This window comes from Alosa alosa, chromosome 19 (genome assembly GCF_017589495.1).
Source record: "Alosa alosa isolate M-15738 ecotype Scorff River chromosome 19, AALO_Geno_1.1, whole genome shotgun sequence".
Lineage (NCBI taxonomy): Eukaryota > Metazoa > Chordata > Actinopteri > Clupeiformes > Clupeidae > Alosa > Alosa alosa.
The window spans coordinates 7,873,077-7,883,716 of NC_063207.1; the positions used below are offsets into that span (position 1 = coordinate 7,873,077).

Consider the following 10,640-nt stretch of genomic DNA (forward strand, 5'->3'; position numbering starts at 1 on the left):
CACACATTTCATCAACACACATGAGCACTGCAGGGTGAGTTATTAGAATGATACTGTGCAGATCTAGAGTTTGGATTCATTTAAAATGACTGCTTGTTATGTACATTATGATATCTTCAAATGGAACCTACAGTTAGCAAGATTCTCTAACATCATATTTTTTGTGGGTTATTGCACTACACAGTTGCCTCCGAGCACTGATTCATGGTAAACTTATGCTCAATTAAAAAAATAAGGTCTAAATTATAGAACCCAGGTAATAAGGGGACATTCTGCCAGGTACTTCCCTTAGTGAAAAATAAAAGGCGGGAAGTATGACCCTATCTACACTGGGTCAACAACTGAAGCACTCTATTCACAGAGGGTAATTTTTTTTTTATAAGACTGGTCTAACTTTGTACACGCCGCTATCAAGTCTGGTGTAGCCAGTTCCATTGATTAAAGTGGAAGTTAATTGTTGCAGAAGGCGCTCCGTGAATGGAATGTTTCAGTTACATGCCCAGTGTAGCCTCTCTGTAAGGATTGTAAAGGAGAAAAGAAAGCTGGAAAAATAACTGCATTTCTTTGTTTGATATACTGTAAGTCATGCAGCCGCTATAAGTCATGCAGCCGCATAAAGCATATCCACAGCAGTGCAGCACGTGAATGAGGTGGGTTGGCTGTGAACCAGAGACAGATTTCATCTGAAGGACATCTGAAGGTCAGATTAGTCTGTGGTATGTTCACAGCAAAACACCTGGATTAGCAGAGCTCAGATGACAGATGCGGCCAGATAATGAAGATTTGAGAGACCTCAGTAAACAAGCAGAGCTGCGGAATGAGGAACAGCTCAGCTCGGAGACAGGAGGGAAAGTGAGAGGTAGAGAGGGAGCGATAGAACCGGACAGACGCCTGACGTCACCTTGGGGGCATGTTTCAAGGTCACTGGAGGGTAATCTATAGAAACCACTGAGTGGATATTAAAGTGATTTTAGTGCGGTATAAAACTGAGTTTTTGTGGGACTGGGATATGGGATTACTGCTCATTCATTTTCAACTGACAGCAGGTAGCTTTACTGCTGCTGACGATGACGAGACGTGTGTTTTTACAGATGGATGTGGTGGTTCAGTGACACTGCCGTACCTTGCTGTTGGGAGCCGTCTGAGCCGTCAGCCCCGTCTGACACACTGTTGACAAAACAAGAAAGAAATTACCCAGAATTCCACTTGACAAGGCTCCCCAGAGATGAAAGCAATATGAACTGCCATGACGGCGGAAGTGACACGGTCACCTTGACGACTAAAAAAGCAAGTTGTTGCCTTTTGCTGGATTGAAATCGATACATCGAGAGCTCTTAGGGATTCTTCTTTCAAACCTACAGATGTAGAGCACTTGGCAACACTCACAGAGCTCTCTCTGAAAGACTTATCTCTCAATGCCCACACTTACACATATACACATATACACACACGAATACATCAAACGTATACATTTACACATATACACACACACACACATACATCAAACGCATACATCTACAATACACATCCTGACTGTTCTGACAAGAGGAATGAACACAATAGGAGTTTCAGTACACAGACTACATTTCAACTACAGTGTGTAAAATATAAAAAATGTTTTAGAGTCCCATTGGCACTCATTAAAAAGCAATTCCATCAAGACATGAGTAGCAATAACCATCCTCAGGTGTCTACTCCATCATCTATGAATGGAGTGTGTGAGAATATTCTCAGTGAGTAAATGTGTGTTTATTTTGTACGTGTGGTTGTTTACAATATATGTGTGTGTGTGTATATATCTGAAATTACATTACAACTACATTTGTGAAGTGAGTGATTGGGTCATTTAGTGATTTTGTTACCAGATCTGAATTGTCCTCCTCTTCCAGACAATGTAAAGTATGTTGTAAGACCAGGGCTCTAAAGACCAGATCAGTCTTAAAGAGTGTAAATGGGTGTAGATTAGTATGTGTATGTGTGTCTGTGTGTGTGTGTGTGTGTGTGTGTGTGTGTGTGTGTGTGTGTGTGTGTGCGTGCGTGTGCTCACTCTGCATGTGTGTCGGCGGCGGTCAGCACGCTGACGTAGGATTTGGGGAACCAGCCCTGCATCCCATTGAGCTTGCCTAGCCACCAGCTGTCCTGCTGCTCCAGCACTGTGATCACGTCGTCCTTGGAGAAGTTCAGGTGGTTGTCTGTCTTCGCCGTCCACGAGCACAGAGCCTGGGCCTGCATGTTCCCCACCACCTGGGACAAAGGAGGCCAGGGTCAGTAAAGCAACAAGTAGACTTCATACAGACCAGCGTATTACAGTTACATTTATTCATTTAGAAGACGGTTTTATCCAAAGCCACTTATATACAGTAAACTAAGATTTGCCAAATTTTTCATTGGGTGCAACCCACATACTCAGCTCTGCTGCTCATCCCACAAGTGCATGTTCCTTACAAATGGGGCACCATTTGAAAGGAAACTAAACAGGCTTTCCAACGGTATAAGATTTATTAGCAAAAAACATTGTAACAACAGATAAATAATCTACCAAAACAAATTTCCTTACATTTTGTGCTAAGTTTATGTCAATTATAATACAAAAGCCATTCTCCTCAGAGCAACTCGGGGTTAAGTGCCTTGCTCAAGGGCACAACGTTGGAAGCCGGGAATTGACGCTACAACTTTTCTTACAACAATCTGTCTCTGCATGCATATCTCCCATCTACTAGATCGGCATTGTACTACACACCCAGTTTCACACAGGCAATACGCAAGATCTGTGCGGCCGGAGGCTGCAGCACAGAAAGGTTGTACGGACCAGTCATAAGATGTCTCCGTTCAGTGCGTGGACCGCATCCGTAGAAGAACACTTGCGACAAGGACTCGCAATGTCCGACCGTTGCTCCGGTGGAGCCGGAGAAATTCTACGATCGTTACCAGGCAGTCATCAAGCCACACGTCAAATTTTGCACACATTTATACATTTTCATTAAAAGAAATGACTGGCTCTTTGAAACTGACCGGTATAGTTGGAGAACTATAGACAGAACCTTAACAGAAGAACTTGATATGAAAAGAAAAGCTGTAGAAAGAGGTGCTTGGCTAAATCTCATTCTCCCCTTTAAGGTCTAAGCCCTGAACCTTTAAAGACTTAACTGACATTCACTGATAAGTGGTTGACTTTGAAAGGCTGTAAAAGCTCAAAATGCTGATAATAGGAATGAAACAGTACCTATGGCATGTTGCTAAGATGACCAAAAACACGTTGCAAACTATTTCCGCTTCTGTTTTATAGCAGTTGTTCACTGATATTTTTAACGCTTCTATGCTTTGCTCTTGTTGGGGGCAGCCGTGGCCTACTGGTTAGCGCTTCGGACTCGTAACTGGAGGGTTGCCGGCTGAACCCCGACCAGTAGGCACGGCTGAAGTGCCCTTGAGCAAGGCACCTAACCCCTCACTGCTCCCCGAGCGACGCTGTTGTTTCAGGCAGCTCACTGTGCCGGGATTAGTGTGTGCTTCACCTCACTGTGTTTACTGTGTGCTGAGTGTGTTTCACTAATTTACGGATTGGGATAAATGCAGAGACCAAATTTCCCTCACAGGATCAAAAGAGTATATATACTTATACTTATACTACTGTTTAACGCCACAATAAACGTAGTAATTCCCTTAGGTAACGACTACATGAATGCTTACAGAACCCTAATGCCCTAATGATTTCACAGCGGGACACCACTAAGCCCTCACAAATTCAATTCATGCACATCAAAGTCTTTAGGTCTGTGAGTCTGAGTGTGGAGAATGAGATCGGGCTGTCCAGAGACAGACGAGAGACTTCCTGGAGGTCGGCTCACTTACCTGGCTGGTTTCTGAGGAGGCGGAGCTTGGGGTGAGCGTGGGTGTGAAGGCGGAGGTCTCACCTGGTTTACTGCACACGGAAACACAACGGGATGTAAGCGGTCTGCTCTTAATGGCTTTTTCACACAGGATTATTTAAAAGTGACAAATTGTGGCCAGAAATGGCACAAGCTTTTGAGAAAACAGAGGAAATAAACAAGACTTGAGAACTACTTAAAACTACTGGAGCGTGTGTGTGTTTATGTGTGTGTGTGTGTGTGTGTGTGTGCGTCTTTGTGTCTCTGCATGTTTGTACTTTATGTCTCTGTGTGTGTCTGTGTGTGTGTCTGTGTGTGGGTCAGAATGCCAAAAAGGTTCAAATATTTGAAGTGTCATGTGCTTTTGACCTATTTATGGAGGATTCATACTGTACAAAAACTCTTTTTACTGCCTTTGATTTCTGACATTGAGGATTCAGGATACAAATGGCAGCTCATTGTGTAAGTGTTTTGTAACCTAGGTCATGTACATAGGTTGGTGGTCCGTGGACTTTGCATTGGGGGACTATATAAAACTAAGGCCAAGCAGCTAGCAAAGTACTGTTCCATATCAGCAGTTATAGGAAGCATGTTTATGTGTTAGCATGTGTGTGTGTATGTGTGTATGTGTGTGTGTGTGTGTGTGTGTGTGTGTGTGTGTGTGTGTGTGTGTGTGTGTGTGTGTGTGTAATACCTAGAGATGGAGTTAGATAGCTGTGGTTTGAGGGAAGCTTTGGGTGGTACTGGGGCAGCATCAGGTTTGCTCTGCTTCTCCACATAGCTCTCAGGAAACCAGCCCATTTTGCCCTGACGGCTACCATACAGCCAACCCGGGTCGCGCTCGACACTCTCGTCCACCTGAGGGATGGACAACACACACACACACACACACACACACACACACACACACACACACACACACACATCATCAACATCAGAGTACATCAGAGCTTCTACACTGGAAGAATCACAAGACAAATGGCACAATGCATGCCAAACAAACATACATACTTATAAAACTCAGCAAAGCACCTAGAAAGGTCTAAGATGAGAAAGTTATCTATACAAGAAATGTTCATTTGCCTGTGGTCATTTTACATAAACTTGCAAGAGAGAGAGTGATTTGTACCGGCAAAGAGATTATGTAATAATGTCTCCTATAACTACAGGCCCTTTAGGAAGTAAAGCAGTTAAAAAGTAGCTAACTTACAGTAGTAAACAGCTAAATAAACTACATTAGTTGATTTAGAGAAGAAGCAGAAATGCCACTATGGTTTAATGTGTCCCTCCCAGAAACGCTCACCTCTATGAGATCACCTTCCTCGAAGGAGAGCTCTTCATCGGTGCGGGCAGTGAATGGGTACATGGATTTGAATGTGGTGAGAGCGGCTGACTTCCTGTGTTCTGTAGCCTGCGGCTGGCGCCCAGCTGTGTGAGTGGCACAAGACAGCACCGCATTAGCACAAACACAAACACACAAACAACCACAACACAAACACACAAACAACCATAACACAAACACACACACAAATACAGTAACATCTACATCCATCAGTATTGCAGATCAACGGCAGGCAGTGATTTCACCTTTTCAGGACAAAAAGTCACAAAAAGTCTCTTTCCTTCATTAGAATTATTTAAGGTAGACTTCTTTTGGAAATGTATAATTAATACTAATGTGTGTGTGTGTGTGTGCGCGTGTGTGTGTGTGTGTACGTACCTTTCCTCTCCTCCAGGCCTCTAAGCAGAGCAGTGAGTTTGTTGTGGATGTCAAGCTTTGCATTATTCGGCTGCTGCTGCTGCTGCTGTTGTTGTTGTTGTTGCTGCTTCTGCTGTCTGGCTGCCTCCTCTCTCTTCCTGGCTGCCGCCGCTTCTTCCTCCTGCTGCCTCCTCTTCCTCTCCTCCTCCTGCCGTTTGCGCTCCTGCTCCTGGGCCCTCCGCTCCTCATCCCTCTTCCTCCTCTCCTCCTCCACTCTCTTCTTCTCCTCCTCCTCCTGTTTCTTCCTCTCGTCCGCGTCTCTCTTGGCGGCCTCCTGTGCCCGTGCTCTCCTCCTTTCCTCCTCCTCTTTCTCCCTCCGTCTCTCCTCCTCCATCCGCTTCTCCTCCTCTCTCCTCCTCTTCTCTTCTTCCAGCCTCTTCTGCTCTTCTTTCCTCTTCTCCTCCTCTTGTCTCCTCTCTTCCTCCTTTCTCCTCTTCTCATCCTCTCTCCTCCTCTGTTCCTCCTCCATCACTCGTCGTCGGTCCTCCTCTGCTTTCCTCCTCCTCTCCTCCTCCAGCTTCTTCCGTTCCTCCTCCAGCTTTCTCCTCTCCTCCTCCAAACGTTTCCGCTCCTCCTCCGCTTTCTTCCTCTCCTCCTCAATCTTCCTCTCCTCCCGTTTCTTCCTCTCCTCTTCGTCTTGTCTCCTCCTCTCCTCGTTTCGCCTCTTGCGCTCCTGCTCTCTCTTCGTCCTCCTCCTCCTTCCTCCTCCTCCTCTCCTCCTCCTCCCTCTCCCGGCGCTCTCGTTCGGCTCGCTCTCTCTCCTCCCGGAGCTTTTTCTGACGCTCCTCCTCCTCGCGCTTCAGCCTCTCCTGACGCTCACGCTCCTGCTCCTCCTGGATACGTCTGAGATACAGACAGACAGACGGAGAGAGAGAGAGAGAAAGATGGAGAGACAGACAGAGAGAGACAGACAGACAGACAGAAACAGAGAGAGAGAGAGAGAGAGAGATGGAGAGACAGACAGAGAGAGACAGACAGAGAGAGACAGACAGAGAGACAGAGAAAGAGAGAGAGAGAGAGAGAGAGAGAAGAAAGAGAGAGAGAGAGACAGACAGAGAGAGACAGACAGACAGAAACAGAGAGAGAGAGAAAGAGAGAGATGAAGAGAGACAGGGACAGAAACAGAGAGATGGAGAGACAGACAGAGAGAGACAGACAGAAACAGACAGAGAGAGACAGAGAGAGAGAAAGAGAGAGAGAGACAGAGAGAGAGAGTTTTTAATTTGATATTTTGTAAACGCTGGACCACTGTTTGAGACAGACAGGTGTACTGTGACTGTGTGGATGGCATATTTATGGCATTTAAATCTAATTCAATAAGATTCAATAATCTGACAGAAATGCTATGAAGATTCAATTTAATTTTGTACTAAGTAATGACTTGACCTATTATACCTACTATCATAAGTGCTGCCACTAGAATGTGTTTTTAGATGAGTGTCATGTACTGCTGTGTTTCTGATCTTGTTCGTCTCACCTTCTCTCCTCCTCCTCCTCTCTCCTCTTCTTCTCCAGCTCTTCTTTCTTGTGCTTCTTCAGCTCTCGGAGTTTGTCCTCTTTCACGCTGCGCAGTTTGTCCAGAGCAGCTTGCTGTTTCCTCTGACTGTCCCGCAGTTCCTGTGACATCACACCACAGACTCAGTCCACCTGCATCTACACTTTTGTTACACACCATCGCTACGACAACGACAGGCCAACAAGCCATGGGGATGATTCCCTCATTTATGAGAATGACGCAAGTCCTGAGGCTTTACCAGGCAAAACAAACAGCATGGTATGTTAGAATCCACTCAGTTTAATACTCAGATAAAACTTATCTTTTGATGTTTACAGTATAATTGAAAAATACACTGTCAATAAACTAAAGGCACCACAAACTGTTTTTGAAATATGATTGACAGGAAAAAGAAAATAACAAGCAAGCACACCACAGATGATGCAAATTAATGTAAAGATTTGTGGTGAGGGATGCAAGCAAAGCCTTACAAAAAGAAAAAATAGGTCAGACAGACAAACAGGCAGACAGGCAGACAGACAGACAGGCAGACAGACAGGCATACAGACAAAGACAGACAGGCAGACAGACAGACAGATAAACAGACACAGACAGGCGGACAGACAGGCAGACAGACAGATAGACAGACACACAGAGGTCATGGGAGGGATGAGAAGGCTGGGGGGGGGGGGGGGGGGCACGACCTTGATGAGGTAGAAGAGTTTGCTAAGGCAGCAGAGCAGGGCCAGCGGCCCCTGGAGCAGCAAGCCGTCCTGCGGGTCCCCGCACTGCTCCACAAGCCAGAGAGAGCGAGAGAGACAGGACAGACAGAGAGGACAGGACTCAAGGGAACACAAGAGGACAGTAGAGCACTAGAGCAGGGGAACTAGGGGCCAGGGAGACTGGGCCACAGGACAGCACTGCGTCAGTCAACTCCAAAACCACTGCACTTAACGTACATTACGTAAGTCAGGCTGAGAGAGGGTGAGAAAGAGTGAGAGAAAGAGAGAGAGAGAGAGAGAGAGAAAGAGAGCATGTGTGTGTGTGTGTGAGTGAGTGAGTGAGAGAGAGAGCGTGTGTGTGTGAGTGTGTGAGAGCATGTGTGTGTGTGTGTATGAGTGAGTGAGCGAGTGAGTGAGTGAAAGAGAGAGAGAGAGAAAGAGAGAGGGGGGGGAAGAGAGAGAGAGAGAGGAATTGAGAGCATGCACACACTTAAAAACTACTCCCTTGAAAATTCTCAGACCTCTCTGCTGAGAATCATTTTGAACATTGGATTATCAATTTCATATCTCTAAGTAGAAGTTATCGAAGGTTCTTCAGCTGAATAAGCCAAAGTGTAGTTAAGAGTGTGTATCATACTGTAGCTAATAGCTATCTTATTACCAGCAACATTTAATAAGCGATACTGATCAATATGTGTCATTATATATCCGTGTAGATTATGTAACCGTATCCGATTATATATATTAGTGTAGAAATGACGAAGTTATCAAATTCTACCATCAACACAAATTCTTTTATCAGTCAACTAGCCAGTGGTGACTGAAAGGCTATTTGAAAAGGGAGGGACTTGAGCTGCCAGAGACGCTTAGGGAGAGAGGATTCTCTCCATTGTTTGGTCCTGGCTGTGACCCTGCTTACCATGATGTCTTTCTTGTATTGTTCCATGTCTGCGAGCTTGGCAGCGGTTTCTTTCTCCAGGGCCTCCAGTTGTTCTTTCAGCTTTCGACAAGCGAGGTCTTTCTCTGTTACGCTGCCTTGGAGTGTAGTCATGGTTGCGGCTGGACAAAGGCACATGTTCAGACCAGTGAGATGACCGAATACCACGGCTTGAACGCAAGTGACCTTGAATTCCCTCAATCTAACTGATTTGAAAGACTTGTGAATGGATGAATAAGGAGTATGTGTGGACACTGTTTATAGTTGACTTTGCAAGACAAATTCCCTAGCATAATGCAGCCATGCTGAATTTATTTCTTCTTTTCTGTCATTCATCCATCCATCCATCCATCCATTCATTCATTCATCCATTCATTCATTCAGCCATCCATTAAGTGACATTTACAATATTCACAACAAAAAAAATAAAAAACATCAGACAAGGAAAAGGGTTGACTTTTTGTCTTATCTCTCTTACCTGGCGTGTTGTTTATCTTGATGAGGCGCAGCTTGTCATTCAGCTTTTGCTGTTCTGGAGCCAACTGGGCAAGCTTCCTCTGGAACTCCTGTGAAGACATGTATGAACCAGAGAACTGAGAACACCATACTAGAACACCATAGCACACATTAGAAAACACCATTCTCCTCTCATGTCCCAACATGCAGGGATAGGCAAAAATACATCAAAATGTAATTCAAAATAAAATATCAAATACCTTCATTTTAAGTGTATCAAAATAAACTACACAATACACTAGCCTCGTCATGCATCAACATAAAATACTGTATTTTGGAAATATAAAAAATGCTCTTAAAAGAAATCATGAAATCACTTTGCAAACATTCGATATCCATCTGTTTAATCTATTCCTTTATCAGTACATAGACTCTGTTGATTAAGTGGACAGTGTTTGAGAGCAACATCTTTTCTCTGCCTATCAGACATATCAACAGATCAACTATGCTGACCAGCCTGTTACATCTCATAGCCTGAATACTGAATCATGCAAAAGTCACAACTGACAATGTCATTGACAGGATTCCTGTTGATCAGGAAGGTTCACAACACTTTTAGTTGGTTTTTAACTAACTGGGTACCATGTAAGCGCTAAATGGTGTTATATTAAGGACAATGGGAATAAATATGAATTTTTCATTGTGTTGCTTTAGGTGCTACATTGGGCAACTTTTTGAGCAATGTTGCAGGGGAACCACATAACCAGTTCCATGTGTTCCAATTGGATGATAAAAGTCTCAAGAAACTGACGATTAAAGTTCTCAAGAACTTGAGGTTGGTGTGAGGGCGCATATGGTGTGTGTGAGCAACCTACACATTACTCATCTTGCACTGGATCATCTTCCGGAATCTCAATATTTTGATCACAACAACTCTGGGCAAAGTCAGCACGTCAGAGTCTACATTCATTGTTTTGCACTTTTATGATATAACATCACCAAACACATTGGTTTTACCAGAAATATTTGGCAGTATTTTTAAACTACAAAAAAAAAAAAAAAAAAAAAAAAAAAAACACTTATGAAGCATTTTGATACAAAATACAAAGCCATTTTCTTCAACCCAACAAAATACAAATGACAAAATTCCATTTTGTATTTGAAATACGTATTTCAAATACATGTATCATAAATCCTGCCCAATCCTGCCCACATGAACCCCTGTGGGTGAGCATGATGATCCATGTACAGTAACATACACTAGTAACAGTTTGGAAATGCTGACAAGTTAAATCAAACGAGCAATGAGTGATTTGGGGAAAATATATTGCAATTGCGATTTGAATTGCGATCTGAAGATTCACAATTTGATTGTGATGAAGCATTACCAAATAACAGAAGAAAA

General features: G+C 44.0%; 1 protein-coding gene across 1 annotated transcript in view; it reads right to left on the reverse strand.

Moving 5' to 3' along the window:
- The window catches only part of itsn2b (intersectin 2b), a 46,657-nt gene that overhangs the window by 12,479 nt on the left and 23,538 nt on the right, over positions 1-10,640 (reverse strand). Inside the window, 10 exon segments of the mRNA XM_048270881.1 lie at positions 1,124-1,167; positions 2,048-2,244; positions 3,850-3,919; positions 4,561-4,724; positions 5,170-5,294; positions 5,587-6,307; positions 6,309-6,468; positions 7,103-7,242; positions 8,762-8,901; positions 9,258-9,345. Coding sequence (XP_048126838.1) covers positions 1,124-1,167; positions 2,048-2,244; positions 3,850-3,919; positions 4,561-4,724; positions 5,170-5,294; positions 5,587-6,307; positions 6,309-6,468; positions 7,103-7,242; positions 8,762-8,901; positions 9,258-9,345 — 1,849 coding nt within the window.